The 17,469-nt window shown below is 48.1% G+C and overlaps 1 protein-coding gene across 1 annotated transcript in view; it reads left to right on the plus strand.

Annotated features, from left to right (window-relative positions):
• PARD6G (par-6 family cell polarity regulator gamma) overlaps positions 1-17,469 on the plus strand; it is a 104,810-nt gene that overhangs the window by 23,136 nt on the left and 64,205 nt on the right. Inside the window, exon 2 of the mRNA XM_037805679.1 lies at positions 7,500-7,722. Coding sequence (XP_037661607.1) covers positions 7,500-7,722 — 223 coding nt within the window. The remainder of the gene's footprint in view (positions 1-7,499; positions 7,723-17,469) is intronic.

Here is a 17,469-nt window from a genome sequence, read left to right on the forward strand (position 1 = left end):
CTTTAAACATTTTATATTGGAGTATAACATACACAACTTAAATTGCACCTAAAAAATATTTTTAACAGTGTTTGTTAGAAATTCCTGTTACACAGCAGTAACCTGTGAGGTGGACTAAACCATCACGCGCACGTGCTTTGAGGGCCCTGCTGCCTACATCTTCATCTGCTTTGCCATCTTACTCTTCAGACTTGAAGACACAAAGGAAAGCTGAAATTGTGTCTAACCTTTGAATAGTTTCATGTAGTCAATTTCTCTACATGAGCTATTATTGATACCAGAATAAGTGTACAGTATTTTATTCACAAGAGGCTCATGGCTGTAAAATTATTGCGTAAAGGAACAATAGCAAGGGCTACGTGTAGAGATCCTCGCAGTTGAAATGACAGTAAGCCATCCACAGTGGAAACACGGGGTGTGCTCTGCTAACATCCTGCTGTCTGCAGTAGTAGTAGTTTACAGTGGGGCCCTGGAGCTGCTTCTAAAGTCACCCACAGGCTGGATCTGAGCTTTATCACGCTATTATGTTTAAAAAAATAGTGGGAAGGGAAAAGTATACTTCCCCTAAATTTCTATGTGTGGCACTTCTACTAAGCTTAATAGGGCAAGAATGCAATCTTCACCTATTTTAAAGTGACCCACCTACCTTCATCCACCACTCAGCTCTTTTCCTTGAATGGTTTCTGAAACACATCAGTCTGGCAAGGGTATTATTTGTGTGTTGAGGGTAGCAATTACAGAATAGAACCACCTAAAATATGGTAGTCTGCATTTTGCTTTATTTACTTTCTTTTAACAAAGTTATACCAAATAGTCTTCTTCAAAAAGAATAAAGAAGATGAAGACCTATTGTTTCAAACATTGTACTGGTTTGGATGTATTATGTCCTCCAAAACACCATGTTATTCGATGCAATCTTGTGGGGGCAGACGCATTAGTGATGATTAGGTTGGAATCCTTTCATTGATTGTTTCCATGGAGATGTGACTCAATCAGCTGTGGGCGAGAACTTATATTGGATAATTTCCATGGTGGTGTTACCCCACCCATTCAGAGTGGGTCAGAATTAAATCACTGGAGCCATATAAAAGAGCTGACAGAAGGAACTCAGAGCCGCTTAGAAAGAGCTGCAGCTCACAGAGACATTCTGAAGACAGCTGTTGAAAGCTGACACTGACATTTTGGAGAACACCATTTTGACACACAACCTGGGAGCAAGCAGACACCAGCCACATGCCTTCAACCGACAGAGGTTTTCCAGATGCCAATGGCCTTTCTCCAGGTAAGGTACCCTATCGTTGATGACTTACCTTGGACACTTTATGGCCTTAAGACTGTAACTTTGTAACCAAATAAACCCCCTTTATAAAAGCCAATCTGTCTCTGGTTTTTTGCATTCTGGCAGCATTAGCAAACCAGAACAATCTTCAAGAACATTTTTTTATTTGGAGATGGCAGCATGGTCAAGTATGCTTTCAGGGTTTTCTGTATGTAGGAGATCCTCCTTAATTGTGGCCAACTTTCAGAAAAGCAAGAATCAGTGCAGTTTCTAAGTTTACAAAGAAATGCTCTGTCCCTTCTTTTGCATGCGCTTGTGCTACTGAAGGCTAAATCCTCAAAAGAAAACCTAGCTAGTGGACTAAGTTCCTTAAGTAGATTATGGTGTTACTACTAATTCATATTGCATACATAAGGTACGGAGCAAGTGCTGGTGATGGATAAATAACATATATTCTGGACAGATGAACCGAACCTGGGAGACAAAAGAGTTTGCTTTGATCACAGTTGCCTATGAATATGGGTTTCAAAACAAAACCTTAACTTAGAATTTCATTATGACTTAGAATCAACACTACCTTAATGTTTAAACATCTATTTAAAACCTCCTAATAAAGGAGAAACTCATGTTTGTTTATGGCTTTTTTTATAAATATAAATGCATCGATCTATGGCTTAAACAACAACAGTAACGAAACAATTTGTTTCTGTGACAGTGTTTGTTAATCTAGCCAATAGAATTATTTGCAGAAAAATGGTGCATGTAACAGAACTGTACAAGAAATGTTCTCCCCCCAAACCTTCATTACCTGAATTGTTCTAAGAGTAATTGTAAAAACTGCAATTCAGTGATTAAAAAGAAGATAGAAAAAAAAAAAAAGATGAGTAATTTTTTGTTGTCATTAAAAGCAGATGTATTTATGCACACTGGATGTGTTCCAATCCATAAATGTAATTATCCACATTGATGGTCAAACACAAATGGCCCCATCTTTGGCTGAGAGGAGATTATTCAGCTTAGCTCCTGAGTCTTTTTGATATGACCCAGTAGTCTTTGATAACTCCTTTCTTTCAAAGGAAGAGATTCACAGGCTTACGTATATTTCTTGCCGAGTACTTAGAATTAGCCATTTAGTCAAGAAGCCCTGGATCCTTTTAGGGGAAATGACAGAGACCATATTCGGGTGACAGGGGTGGAAAGGTAAACTTTAAAAATGTATATTTATTAGGTGTTTTTCAAATTATAGCACTAACACATGCTTGTCATAAAAAGTGAAATAGCTCAGTACAAGGATGTGTAAGAAGGTCAATCACACCTCTCCTTGCTCTCCCCAACCTCCACTCGAGAAGCAGTGCTGGCAGCATGCACCCTTACACCCGCTTTTTCTTGTTCATACATATAAATCTGAGGGAAGATATTTATACATAGGGGTGGGTGGATTGATTGGGTGGTTTTTAACGAAAGAGGATCATACTACACACATTCTACACATTCTACATGGTCCTACTTCCCACTCTATGAGAGCTGGCAACTTGCTCTTTTACATTTGACAGGATATAAGGAATTTGTTTCAGTATCTATAGATTTAAATATTTTTCTCTTTTTATTAAGTTGAAGTTCACATAATATAAAATTAACCATTTTAAAGTGAACTATTCAGTGGCAATGAGGACATTCATAGTGTTGTGCAGCTACTAGCTCCATCTAGCAGTTGTTCCCCGTTCCCCCCTGGCAGCCTCCAATCTATATTCTGTTTCCATGAATTCACCTGTTCTGGACAGTCTGTTTCAATGGAATCATACAGTACGTGAACATTTATGTCTGGCTTCTGTCAATGGTGTACTGTCTGCAAGGTTCACCCACGTCGTATGTATCAGAACTTCATTCCTTTTCATGGCTGAATAATATTCTGTGGTGCAGCTGGACCACGTTTCGTTCACCCTGTCATCCACTGGTGGTCACATGGTCTGTTCCACCTGGTGGCCACTGTGAACTGTGCTGCTGGGAACGTGCGTGGACATGTATTTGTTTGAACAATTGTTTTCAGTTCTTCTGGGTATATACCTAGGAGTGGAATTGCTGGGTAACTATAAGTTTAACTTTCTGAGAAACTGTCATACCACCTTCCACAGTGGCTACACATTTTGCAATCTCACCAGCAATGTTTGAGGGTTCCAATTTCCACACATTCTGGCCAAGGCTTATTATTTTCCAGTTTTTTGGTAATAGCCATCCTACTGGTTATGGGAATGAAGTGGTATTTCATGGCTTTCATTTGCATTTCCCTAATGATTAATGATATTCAGCATCTTTTCATGTGCTTGTGGCATCTGCACATTTTCTTTGGATAAATTATTCAAGTCCGTTTTTCAATTGGGTTGTCTTTTTGTTATTGAGCTCTAGAGTTCTTTATATATTCTAAATCCTAGACCCTTGTCAGATAAATGGTTTGCAAACATCTTCTCCCATCTTGTAGGTTGTCTTTTCACTTTCTTGGTAATGTCTTTTGACCCACAAAAGCCCTCTGATGCAGTTGTCCATTAACATGTCTTTTGATAGCCTTACCAGGCACAGCAGTGTAAGCTTTTCCTAAGGCTTTTCTTAGTAAGTATCGAGTTACATTTGATGTTGGTAACTGGTTTGGAGTGAAGAGATGACCTCTCAGAACAGGCAGCTCCATCTGAGGTGGTTTCCCAGTCGAAGCTCAACAGATGCTGAAGCAGTCACCCCTGCAGTAAGTCCTGCGACATGAAAAACAAATTTAAGGTGGCATCACTTTTTTTGTAATAAATATAAATAGTTGCAAATGATGTATTTCTAGTATGTTGTAAACATTTCATTTAAAAATAAAACTTTTATCGTATGATCTTTTAAAAATAGCCAAGGAAATCTGAATTAGTAATTTGATACTACCATCATCCATTTAAAAATAGGATTGATGAGGTCTATTTTAATGCCTGGAAATTTTATGTGGTTCCTTTTTCTCTTTAATCTCTTGTTTCTATTACACTCCCCCAAGACAATTTTATTGAGTTCTTTGCCACTTCACTGATCCATGAGCATAGTCTAACACTAAAAATCATTTTTAATCTGTTAGCTGACAACTCAGGACCACTTCCAATTTTGCTGAAAACAAAGAATTGGGAAGTACTTGATTTGCACAGCTTATTGCCCAGTGTTTTACTTTCCTAAGATGCTCAAAGCAGATACCGTGAGATGAGTTGGCATGAACAATGGGAACTTACTAGCCTACAGTTTGAGGCTGAGAAAATGTCCAAATCCAGGCATCATCCAAGCAGGGCTTTCTTCCTGAAGGCTGGTTCCGGTGAACTCTGGCTCCTCTGCCACATGGCAAAGCACATGGCGGCGTCTGCTGGCCTCTCTCTTCTTGTTCAGGTTTCGTTGCTTCCAGCTTCTTGGTTCCGTGGCTTTCTCTGTCGGTGTCCATTCCATTTATAAAGGACCCCAGTAAAAATTCTGATTAAGGTGGGTCACACCTTAACTGAAGTAGCCTCATCAAAAGATCCTACTTACAGTGGGTTCACACCCCAGAAATGGATGAGATTTCAGAATGTGCTTTTTCTGGGGTACAGAGAGCTTCAAACCACAACACTTAATCATTAGAGTTACTTACTTTTTCAATTTCTGGCAAGTAAAGGGCCTTTACCAAAAATAATATGACAATAAATTACACCTGCCAATTCTTTTGTTTATAGGCACCTTCTTTAATCTGATATACTGGAAAAAATAAAAGAATAATTTAGTATTTCATACCATTGGGGATTTTTTTTTTAAATGCTCTTATTATATCACAATTTATATCTTTTTGTCAAAACTCTGGAGCTCGTTCCATGTATAATCCATGTTTGACATATAACTAGCAAAGGCAGCCTCGTTATCAATCACTAATCAGACTTGCTTTCTGTCAGGAGAAAGTCTGAATTCATTTTTCAATTCAAATGAACATGTTAATACATATTTTGAGGAAAATTATTGAAAGCACTGAGAAATAAATTGAGATGCATCTTAGATTAGCTGCTAAACACAGGTGAGACTAAGACACTGTGGTGCTAGCATATCTAATACCCGCGTTTCTCACTGATGCGTGTCACAGGGGTGAGGATCGTGGGGGGGGGGGCCGAGTGTGAGTGCCCACTGAGCTTGGGTTCAGTTTGGGGAATATTTAAATAAGAATCATATATAAAATCCGAAATGCTCTGATCAGTTTTGTTAGCCATTACGACTAAACTCGTTTTGTGTATTTAGTGAAAAGAAGGGCACGCACTGCCACAGACTAACAAATTTGGAAGTTTGTGTGTATTAGATATGTGAGATAGAAAGATGAGATAAACATTTCTCAATTTGACTGGATAACTGAATGAGAAAGAAATCACATTAAACTGATGGTACAGACTACATCTCCTGTATCTTGGATGTAGTCCCGGTGTTTGAAAACACCTGCCTTGCTCACCCCAGCTGCACTGACTTTGCCCCCAGCTAATGGTGCATCCTAGGGACAAATATTGGAAAAAGAATTGCTTATCTTCCAACATGGCATTAGGGAGAACATTTTTGGGGTGTGAGCTCTGTTTTGCTTGCACAGAGCTCTCCCTCAGAGGCGAAGCCCCTCTGACAACAGGCTCAGGGTGGAACTCTGTGGAACTCCTTCCGTGGCCCCCTCAGGTGTTGGGTTCCTCTGGGTCCAGAGCACCAGGACTTCCAGGCTCTCGTTCCCCCTCCCCCCAGCCCTTGGACTAGCACTGTGGGGTAAGTTAGGCATTTCATTAGTCACTAAAGGTGACTTTCCCCAAAACCAGTATTTTGAACTGTCCCATTGTTTGGGGTTTTTCACTCCTTGGGGCGATGCAGGATGAGTGAGGAGGAGGTGGTGCAGGGGGCTGTTCTCAGCAGTCGGGGGCTGGAGAGCCCATCTCCTGGAGCCAGTGGTTCTCTGAGTGTGGCCCCCAGGCAGTAGCTTCTCTCCTTCTGGGAACTTCCTGGGCTGCCCCCCAGAGCAACTGAATCAGGCACTCCAGGCCCAGGGCATTTCCCAAGGACTGGGGTTACCTGTGTGCAATTCCAGAGGGGACCTTCTCTCGGCCAGGACTGCCCATTGGCACCATCTCGGGGTCTTTCCAAGAGCATCGTTACCATCTTTTTCGGCTGAGAGTGGAACCCACCATCATGGCTCCCTTGGATTGTGAAGTATCCTTTCTACTAGCTTCCTTTGCTCACTCCACTTTGCTTCCACTTCTGATTTGGAAATGCCAATCAAATCAAGAGACTCCCTTGGATAAAAATTAAAACCCTTGCAGGACTTCTGCTACCCTTGGGAAAAAGTCCAGAATTTTTAGCCGGCCCTTACCCCTTCCTGCCTCTTTTTGGGGGTCATCTGGGCCCGGCTTCCGGCCTGTGCCGATGCTGCCTCCTCCTCCTGGACCCCTCAGCCCCCTGCCCTCCTCCCGGGCCCCGACCAGCCTCCTGCTGCACTGCACCCGTTTCTTAGCGCTGCCCATGTTTGTATTCACTGTGAAGCCTCCTTTTTCCTGCGGTGCTGGCCTCAGTGTTAGCCCTGATGCTTCAGGACCTCCTTGGAAATCTGGGTGGAGCTGGTCCGAGGGCAGAGGGCTTCGGGGTCTCCTTGTCTGTCACCTGCGCTCCCACCACACTGATCGGCACCCTATGTTTCATTTCTTACAACTGCTCTCCTTGCCCCAGGAGTTTCTTGTTTCCTCCAGGGCTGCGTGCCCAGGGCCTGGGAGAGGCTAAGGGACATCGTGGATTGCCTAAACAGCAGGAATTTATAGTCTCAGGCTCTTTAGGTCAGGGGGTGTGGGCGGGGCCAGGCTTGCCGAGTCTGCCTGGTTCTGCTGGCGGTTTGCAGCATCACGCACCTGCCCCCCTACCCGCGGCTGCCGGCCTCTTTCCGTCCTGCTAACTGCGTCCTCTGCTTGTGAGGACTCCAGCCACAGAGACTAAGAGCCCCCCCACTTTGGCCTGACCTTAGTAACATCCTCAAAGGTCCTGCTTACAAAGTGAGTCCAGTTCGCGGGACGGGGGTGAGGACTTCTGCGTATTTTGTAGGGGGCACAACTCAATCTATAACGTTCAGTCTGTATTTGCTGTTTATTGAGGGACAGCAAAAGACAAACCGTGACTTATTTCCTCAAGCTGGTGCTCGTGTCCTGCTGCCTGTTACCCCCAGTCTCTTTCCTTGTAGTTCGGGGCCGAGTTCCGAAGGTTCTCTTTGGACCGCCATAAGCCTGGGAAATTTGAGGACTTCTACAAGCTGATGGTGCACACCCACCACATCTCCAACGCCGAGGTGACGATCGGCTACGCCGACGTGCATGGCGACCTGCTGCCCATCAACAACGACGACAACTTCTCCAAGGCCGTGTCCAGCGCAAGCCCCCTCCTCCGCGTCTTCATCCAGAAAAGAGGTACCCTGGTCCCGTCGGGCAACCGCCTAAAACATAATGACAGCTTTAATTTTGTCTTTACAAACCACGTGATTCTGTTTGTTAGGTTGTGGTGGGAGGTATGTAAAGAAATTAAAATTTGTTTGGTCAGCATTACTTTCTTAGAAAGGCTTGAAAATAATGCATTTTTCACCTTAAATAGCATTGACTTCTGACTTTTAAATACTGAGTAAAAAATAATACTGTTACTTTCAGCATTTTAACCAGAAGCAAATAAACCCGATAATGAGAAAGCGTCAGCCATAATCTAAAAATGCTGCTTATGGTTAGTGGTGGGTATTTTCCATCTTTTTAGGACTGGAAAGACTATTTGCTCTAAAGGCCTAGCTTCACTATAAGGAATAACAATATCGTTTTATGGGAAGTAAGTTATTTACATGGGTTTCACGGCTAACAGGGAGGGGCCCGCTGTCAATCCGTCGTGCTACCCACCCTCAGAACTGCATTCTGGAATATTCCTCTCTACAAACTGCAGGGGCCTTAACATTCCAGAACAACATGCAGAAGAAGCACCTGCAGGTGGCGGCTCGATGCCGGGGCGTCAGTGGTGCCTCGGCCGCGGTCGCCCCTTCCCGGGTGGACCCGCCGAGCGCGCTGCGCCGTGGGGGAAAGAGGCAGCGACGGCGCCCGGCGCCGGCTCGGGGGACTCCGAGCTGGGCCTGGTGTGTCTGGGGCGTTAGGGGCAGCCTCCGGGAGGGGTGAAGCTTGAGCGGAGGCCAGAAGCAGCAGCAGAGCGGGGGCAGAAAGGCCGGGGGCTGCGGGGTCGGGCCCACCCGCAGGCGCCGCGGGTTACGACGCGCTGAGGGCGCACACGCGGTCGCGCCCCGGAAACATCCGCGTCGTCGCTGCGGGGTGGAGGCAGAGCGAGGCGAGAGCGCGGGGCCCCCCAACGCCAGGCGCCGCCCTTCCTGGGGCCCCGAAGTTGTCATCGCACCCCCACCAGCCCCCCAGGCACCCTCCCCCTCTCCACGGCCACGGATCGGGCGGCGCCTTCCCCGACCCTCGCCTGGACCCGCGTCCTCCTGGTCAGCCCCGAGGCGGTGGCCTCCTCCGGGCTCTGCTCATTCGCGGCTTTGCCCCAGGACGGCCCCGCTGCGCCCAGAGCCCGGCCCTGGCGTGGTGTCTGCTCGCACACCCGCCGCAGAAGGGCCCGACGCCCCCCCGGCTCCCCCACCCCTCGCACTCCCCGCGCCCGCTCTGCTCGCTCTTCCTTGAGCCTGTGCACCCAGAAGCCTTCTCCCCACGTCTGCTGTCCCCGCCAGGTGCCGAGCACCACGATGGCCGGACCTGCCCTGGCACTGTCCCCGGCACATGCGGCCCCACCCGTGGAGGCGTGTGACGAGCAGGCCGGGGACTCCCTGCGACCGGGGGGCCCAGGCCACGGTGCTGGATGCCACGTGCAGAAACAGGGCCGTAGTCGCTGTGGGAAGCATGGGAGGCAGCAGCGAGCCTGAGGGCTCCTGGCCGAGGCCCTGCAGCTCTTGCTTTTTCTAAACCTTTCCTGCTGGCCACGGGGCGCCTGCATTGCTGGCCCTGTGACACTGATCACACTCTTTAACCTCTGAGCCCTCCTTTCCTCATCTGTAAAATGGGGTGGAACATCCAGCCCTTGGGTTGCTACGGAGTCCACCTGGAACATGTCCCCAGTGTCTGTGACGCCTACGAGTCCTGTTACTGGGAAGTCTTCCTTCCCACTGCCCACAAGGACCCTTCTGGCTGTAAGAGGACAGAGTGGGAGAGGGTGGGGAGTCACTTGTATTCTGTAATCACTCAGAGAAAGCAGTAGCCCCCCAATGCCCTAGAACCCTGTGCTGTGCTAATCAGTGTGAACAGAGCACCACTTCAAAGAACCTGCACCCCCATCCCATCTTCTTTGCTGCAAGAATAAGGTGATGAGGGGCGGCTGGGGCTCCCAGGCAGCAGTGAGCACTCACGACCCTGCACCAGGGCTCCCGGGCAGCAGTGAGCACTCACGACCATATACCAGGGTTTTGAGGCCTCAGTCACCGTCATCACCTTTTCATGGTTTTCAGTGCAATCCACCCTCACTTTCATTTTACTTAATAGTTTTCTGTAAATTGACATACATTTTATTTAAATATATTTTAAAAGGAAACTTTATCTTGCCGTCACAAATGAAGTGAGCATTCTAATGCCACTTAAAATAGTTTCTTCCCCAAAGCCAAACAGGGACATCACAATGAAACCAAAGAGCAATATCCCTTATGAATATAGATGTAAAACTGCTCAGCAAGATACCAGCAAATGGATAAGATGTCCACAAAAGTCTTATACACTAATATCCACAGCAGCATTATTCCCCAAAAATTAGAACTACCCAAGCAAACAAAATGTGGTACATACATACATACATACAATGGGATATTATTCAGACACTGCAAAAATATTTTAACATCCAGACATATAAGGAACTTATGCAACTCAACAACAAAAGGACAAACAACCCAATTTAAAAATGGGCAAAGAACTAAATCAGACGTTTTTCCAAAGGTGATATGCAAATGGCCAATAAACACGTGAAAAGTTGCTCAACATCATTAGTCTTTAGGGAAATGCAAATCAGAACCACAATGAGTTACCTTTTCATGCCTCCTAGGATGGCTGTTACCTTTAAACATGGAAAATAGTTGAAGGGGATGTGGAGGCACAGGAACACTCAAGCTTTGCTGGTGGGATGTGAAATGGTGCAGCCTCTTTGGAAAGCAGTTTGGTGGTTCTTCAGAAGGTTGAAAAGGTGGAATTACCTTTTGACCCAGCAACCCCCCTCCTAGCCATATGCCCAAAGTGATTGAAAACAGGGAATCAAGCAGATACTTCCATTTATATGAAATATCTGGAATAGGCAAACTCCTGGACACAGATGAGTTTCTTTTTGCCTTTTTGCACTGATGGAAATCTTCTGGAACTAGATGGTGGTGGTGGTTGCACAGCTCTGTAAATATGCTAACAGCCATTGAATTGTGCATGTTAGATGAGTGGGCTGTATGGTATGTAAATTGTATCTCAACAATCTGTTAGAAAATAAAGTGTCTCCCTGCGGCTCTCTGAGTCTGAACTGTGGCAGGCCCACTTCTCAGTAGAGGTGAATACTTTGGCTTTTTGACTAATACATTTGTCCAACATTTTTAGGAACACATCTCTTACTCTGGTAACAGGAAAATGTGCTTCTGGGAGCGGCACCTGGACATGACAGATGTGGTCAGCGTCAAACCTCGGTGCTCGGGCTGGGGAAACACCTGGCTCCTGCAGGGCTCCCAGCCCCCAAGAGCTCGATGGATGAGGCCATCTTTTCTCTCGCTTCTGTCTGAAGTTCAGTTCCGTCCTGCACAGCACAGTAAGATTAAGAGGATCTTTTATTTTGTTGCCAGTGGAAATCACACTTTCCTGTGGGATCATGGTTGCAGCCAGATTTCTTAGATAACATTTACAATCATCATGATTTAGAAATAATTGTGCATATTGTTGTTTACTGCATTTGCTTTAATATTATAACAAGTGTCTGTCAAAATAATTTATTTCTTTGTGATCCCACGTATTTTATTTCATACTGTTAGGAACTTGTTCCCAAATCCCATGAGGTTGCTGAGGGGCTCTGGGCCCAGGCAGTTAAGTCCCCGTTCAAAACCTTTCCCTTGGGGGTGACAGCTGTCGCCAGGCTTTCCCCTTAATGCTTTGCCCACTTTGGGGCAAAACCCAGCAGCTTCCAGGATGGGGCAGTGCTCACAGGAGAGTCTGGAGTGCAGCCTTGTGATGCAGGAACATTCTGGAAGCCAACTCTGGTCAGAGAGAGCAGGACCAAGACCTGTTGTGGAGCCGGATACTTGAGTATATCACTCTGTTTTTCAGCGGTGTAAACAGGAAATGTAAATAATAAGTCTTCACCACTTACCCCATCGAACCTCAGCCTTGCCCTTGACCTCCAGGCCCCAGCCCTGCAGGCAGATCCTCGGGGAGTGGCTGCTCCTCTGTCCCTCAGGGAAAGGGGCCTCCCTCAAAAGACTTCATTCCCCTCGGGGTGCGGCTTTCAAGATAATTACACGCTGAACCACTTCCTTTTTAAAGTAAACACAAATGTCACACGTTTGCATGTTATCTGTTAACTGTTCTTGGCAGTTCTGGCATTTGTTTGGGTTCCTGATATAAGGAGGGCACGTTTGTAAAGTTTTGGGTCTATCAGAAGTTGAACTTATTTCTGGACATTTTATTTGACATGATGGAATTTGCTTCTGATTTCACTTAAGTGAGGTGCCTCAAAAAGTAACTAAGGGACATTCTCCAAAGTAAAGCATGCAGAATGAGTGGAATTTGGTTACCTGCACTGGTAGTCTTTTGCAGCATCAGGAGCATAAATTCCTACGTATAATTGTTTTTCTTTGATTCTTAATTACACAGCTGGAGGTGTGTTTGTTGTTTAAATTGGGGGTGGGCCGGGGGTGCTGGAGCTGAGTCTTCACTGAGGGGCTGTGTGGTAGCCTCAGTGCTTAGCACCCACTCAGTGTGCTGCGTGTGCTTCCTAAGCTGCTGGATTGGATTTCTCTTTTCCCCTCCCTGTTTTATTCTCTTTCCTCAGGCACTGCCTGGGTGAGGTTTATTTGCTGAATTAGTCTCCTGTGCATCCCCTAAGGCTTATAGGAACAGACGGGAACTTGGGGTTAACATCCCTCTACTATGGGAGCCTTTTCACGAGTCTCGCTTCTTTACTTGCCACAGATTCTTGGAAGTTTGCGCATTTGGAGGACTTGCTATTTTTTTTTTTTTTTTTAATTAAAGAAAAGGCCAAAAACAATCTCCCACTGCTCAAACGTGGGAACCGAAGCCCTTGTTCACCCCGGGAGTGGGCGTGGCTGGGAGGAGAGAATGTGCTGATGGAGCTTATTTGGAAGCAAGCAAAGCCAGAGCCGCCCACCATCGAGAAGAATCTGGAGATTGTTCTCCAGGGGTGTCCGTCTGAAGGCATCCTCTCCAGGGGTGTCCGCCTGAAGGCATCCTCTGAGCCCCTCAGACACTCAGTGTCCGTCTCCGCTCCCGCAGTCGCCCCACTCAGTCAAGCCGTCTCCGTGTCCTGTGTCCCCGTCCTCAGGATGCCCAGTGGCGCCTTGGGGAGGGAGGAAAGCAGAGCGGCTGTGTTTTCAATTTTCTAATAGTCCCACCAAAACACCTTAAATGTAAACGGAGGGAGATTATCCTGACTGACTTGGGTTATATTCCTGAGCTCTTCCTAGTTGTATACACTTTTACATATTTAAGTCCATAGTCTATTTTTAATTGTACTCTTGTTTTTAAAAAACCTAACATATCGTAAACATATCCAAAGAATCATTCAACTCTTTGTAAAACGTTTTCATGTTAAAAGTCATTTCTGTTTGTTTGTAAAAGAAAATCCAACCAACATGGTAATTAAAAGCCCCACTGCCCTGAAAGGACCACTGTTAACACTTTGGTGAAATTCTTCCAGACCTTTCATTATATGTACAGTTAGTTGGTACAGTGTTACCTAAACCTGGCAGTGTATTTTTCTTCCTCTTTGTTAATGTATGTAGATACACATCAGTCTTTTATAATGGACATATCAATCGTATAAATACAACAAAATTGTATTAATATAACACAGTTTAGTCATTCCCTCATCAGCTGATATTTGAATTGTGCCAACGCTGTGCTGTGTGCGTGTTGCTGCACTTGGCAGGCTCTCTCTAGGGTGAGCTGGCCGCACTGTTCCTGCTACATTAAAGGCTTATTTTCAATGAGATACCTATTGCTAGTTGGACCTCTTCTAGCAGCGCATTGGAATAGCATTTGAAATGGTTCTTTTTTACAGTGTAGCATGGAAAGCCATGAACTTCAGGTTTTCCCTGCAGAAGCAACAAGGCAGGTTCCTCGGCCTCTGACCCAGCTCGTCTCCTGCTGATCCTGACTCCAGTTCCGATGGAGGCTTATTACGGAGAAGCTCTGGGCCTGGCTGCCGAAGTCCCTGGGTCCGACACCTGCTGCTCCAGGTCCGCTGGGTGCAGGATCTGCAGGTTCTGGCTCCTGTTGGACAGAGGTTTAGAAAGGTTAGACCTCAGACTGTTGCTGCCGATGTGGTCTGCGCCCCCATCAGCCAGAGTACTGTGTGGCCAAAAACTTGTTTCACTGTTTCTTTTCTGTCGTGCTGGAATGACTAGTTGTGTGACAATGAATGTGTTTATTTTGAGCCAGTTCTCAAAGGGGACGATCGGACCAAGGATTGTGTGGTGTGATGGGGAGGCGAGGCCAGGCCTGGAGATGCAGTTTGGTTTTTCTTTTCATGTTTCTGCTGATAATCCTGGGCCAAGGTCGTGAGTTGTCAGGCTGCCTGGGCTAAAGGCATTTCTCCTAGAAGCAAACCCTTCAAACAGCAGGAGCTCAGCATCCGCGGATGAGGTGACGGCTGCGTTTCTGTGTTTCTGGCGGGCAAAGGGCCGTGTGCGCTGCCTGTCGGCTGGTCGAGGCCATCCTGCCCTGCCCCCGCGCCCCCTCGAGCCCTGGAAGCTGCTGGACACGTCCTGCCCTCAGTGCCGGCTGCCACCCGGAGAGACAGATGCCAAGGAGGAAAGACGAACCACGAGATTCCAAGAGGGAAGGGGCTACGGAGAACATGAAGCGCCACCTGAGGAGGAAGGTGCCGGAGCCCAGGGGTTAAAATACGTCGAGAGAAGCGTGTCCACCACACGGAGACAGCCAAGCGCGCGCCCGAGGGAGGAAGACGGTGTGGGGTGTGCAAGGCAAGGCCCGAGTGTCAGGAGGTGAGGGCTCCAGGGGGTCTGCCATGAAGTCGGGGTGTGTGAGGTGACGTCCCGGGGTCTGGAGTGGGGCTGGGTGCCAAGTGTGGGTTTTGGTCTGAGTCTGGTGGAAGCATCCCGGGCGGAGCCGAGGTGTGGGGGTCCCGGGCTAGTCCTTCTCCTGGCCAGTGTCTGGCATTGCAGGGGTGGTCCAAAACTCAGGCTCCTCCCCACCCCTCGCCTTCCCCTGCCCGGGCCGCGCCGCGTCCCCCTGGGTGATGGGACACCAGGGCTGCCCCTGGCTGTGCTGGGGGAAGGAACGAGCGGGCTGCATGTTGTTTGTGTCCCACATCCAGGCTCTCTGTCCCTCCTCGCTCTGTGTGGTCCTACCCCCAGGACCGCGATCATGCAGAGCAGGGTGGGCTGCCTTGGGCAGAGGACTTGGCAGAGAAGGTGATGCCAGTGCCGAGCCTCAGGGCCTGGACGGCCCAGAGCAGTGGGGAAGGCACTCGGGCGAGGACGGCGAGCTGGGCTGGTGGAGAGCAGCGAGAGGCTGGGGGACGCGGGCAGCTCAGGGGCTGCGGGCGGAAGGGCGGCTGCAGGAAGTGGCAGAGGGGGCAGTGCACCCACGGACCCTACCTGGCAGGCTCTGCTGGATGTCTGGGGCGAGCTCAGGACCAGCGTGAGCAGCCCGTGCGAACGAGGGAGGACAAGCACGTGCAGCACCGCGGCTGGGCTGGTGGGACCTGGGACCCACTGCACATCTGGGAAAAACTATGAAAACTGCCGTGAGTTGAGGCCTCTTAGCATGTTTGTAAAGTGGCTGGCTGAAATGCCATGCGTGTAGTTGAGAAATAGTCAGTGAACATTGATCTTAAATTGTGTTCCCTTAAGCATTGTGCACTGGAGGCATCGTTGATGGAAAAAGCCCAGGAGACTCAGAACAAGGTGCCCTTTCTCTCAGCCAGTGGCCGCCCTCATCCATCTCCACAGAAACCGTGGTCTTCATGCTCGCGAGGCTGGTTACTGTCCTGCTGCCAGTAGTTTTGAATCCAATTAAATGTGCTCCCGTTTGAAGGAAACACTTTCTAGGAGAGGATGAGGCTGCTGAAGGGGGTCTGTGGGTGCAAGCCTGTAATTAGGGTGGGGGGACACTCGGCTCAGCACCCAGCCCTGAGGAGAGCTGCATGGCATCCTCCGGGCGCTCGGTGCAGATTCGGTGCGGATGTGCCTTGAGTCCTGTCTCCCAGGAACCACGATGGGCTGTGTCCTTACAGGGCTGTACCCCTGATGCTGAGTGGGATGGAGATCCTGTGATTCAGACTGGCCCAACGAGCCAGTGAGGGGAAGCATGGTCCTTCGCCGCTACCCCCGGCAGTGCCCCCGCCTGAGTACCTGACAGCCCCATTCGGCCCTGAGACGGCAGCTCTGGAGGTGTCCTCTACTGTCTGGTTTTTGTTCTTCTTTCTCTTTGATCCTCAGGCTCTGGCCTGTCTCCCAGCGCTGCTCACTGCCTCACATGCTGCCTCGGGGTTCTCCCAGCTCCCCTCTCGCTGGCCCATGGCAGCCGCTGAGCTATTCCTGCCCCTTCTCCTCTCTGCGCCCTACTCCCACGGCCAGAACGCTCTGACCCGAGCACAGCCGAGGGGCCGGCCTGGCTCCCCACGCCCGGCTCGCATCCAGCCTCAGGCCGCCTCCGGGCTCGCAGCCACGGATGGTGCCAGTTCTGCCAGCTCTGCCAGCTGCTCGACTGTGTGCTCCTGCCACCCCTCACTCCCTGGAGCTGGACGGTCTCCTCACCCAGCTCTGGCCTGAGCTTCTGTGTTTCTTTCTGTCCTCCCAGCTCATTTACAGCCTTCCCTTCCCCCTCACAGCCACTACTTCTAAAATCTCCCATTGCCATCAGAAACCATTCCCGGTGTGGCCTGGGGGGCAGCTCCACAGTCCAACGTGCACCGTCTGAGCTCAGCCCACATGGCCAGCCCCGCCCTGGCACGCTGGTGCACGTCGCCTTGGAACACGTATGTTCTTTCCACCTTCAAAGCCAAAAACACTCACTCTTCTAAATACAGTTCCTAAGTTGCCTGAAATGAATTTAAAGCCCTCCCTGTTGAGACTCACTTTGCACCTTTCCCAGAGGATGCCCGGGTGGTGACAGCAAACGGCTCGCTCTCACTGATGAATGACCATGTTGTACTTACAAGAGCTCAGACCAAGTTGTCTTTAGGAGCCAGAAGTGATCTGATCACCTTATGATCACATCATTTTTCCATAGCCGGGAAAAACCTTGCTAAGAGTACAGTGAACTTTAGTAGAGTATTCATGTGAAATAGTTTATTGTGGAAAGACTTTACCTGTATTAATTGAAAGTCCAGAGATTTAAAAATTTCCACCATGAACTTTGCATTTTCCAGAAACGTAAGCAAGATATGGATTTCCTCTTGCCTGGTAGTCCCTTTTCCTGTTTTTGCCCTGCTCACCCTAGTTCCCACCCTCTCCTGTTGGAAAATGATTCATGGGGAGGTCATAAAACTCCAGTGCAGCGTTTGACACATTCCATCTGCACCCTGGGGGTTCTTGTAAACTCCAAATGTTTGTAGCACATAACAAATGCAGACAGAAAATTGAGGCTGGGAACTGCAGTTGCATTTGGAGTGATTTGCTCCTAAGTCGTTTTTATTTGTTTTTGGTGACTTGAGATCAAACTTCCCTGAAAGTAGCTCTGCACCTGTAAGTTCCTATAAAATATCCATGGGCGTGTTTATAATTGATATGTCTGTTGTCTTTTTAGAAATTTCAGATCAAAGGGTGAGGGATTACACTTTTTCAAAAAGCAAGTTGCTTAGGAAATAATTGCCACCTCTGGGTTGGACCTTTCCCTCTTGCTGGTATAGGGTCCTCGTGACCTACCCAGCTTCCGGGGCCTTCTCTGGGTGGCTGTGCACCC

This window comes from Choloepus didactylus, chromosome 16, assembly GCF_015220235.1.
Source record: "Choloepus didactylus isolate mChoDid1 chromosome 16, mChoDid1.pri, whole genome shotgun sequence".
Lineage (NCBI taxonomy): Eukaryota > Metazoa > Chordata > Mammalia > Pilosa > Megalonychidae > Choloepus > Choloepus didactylus.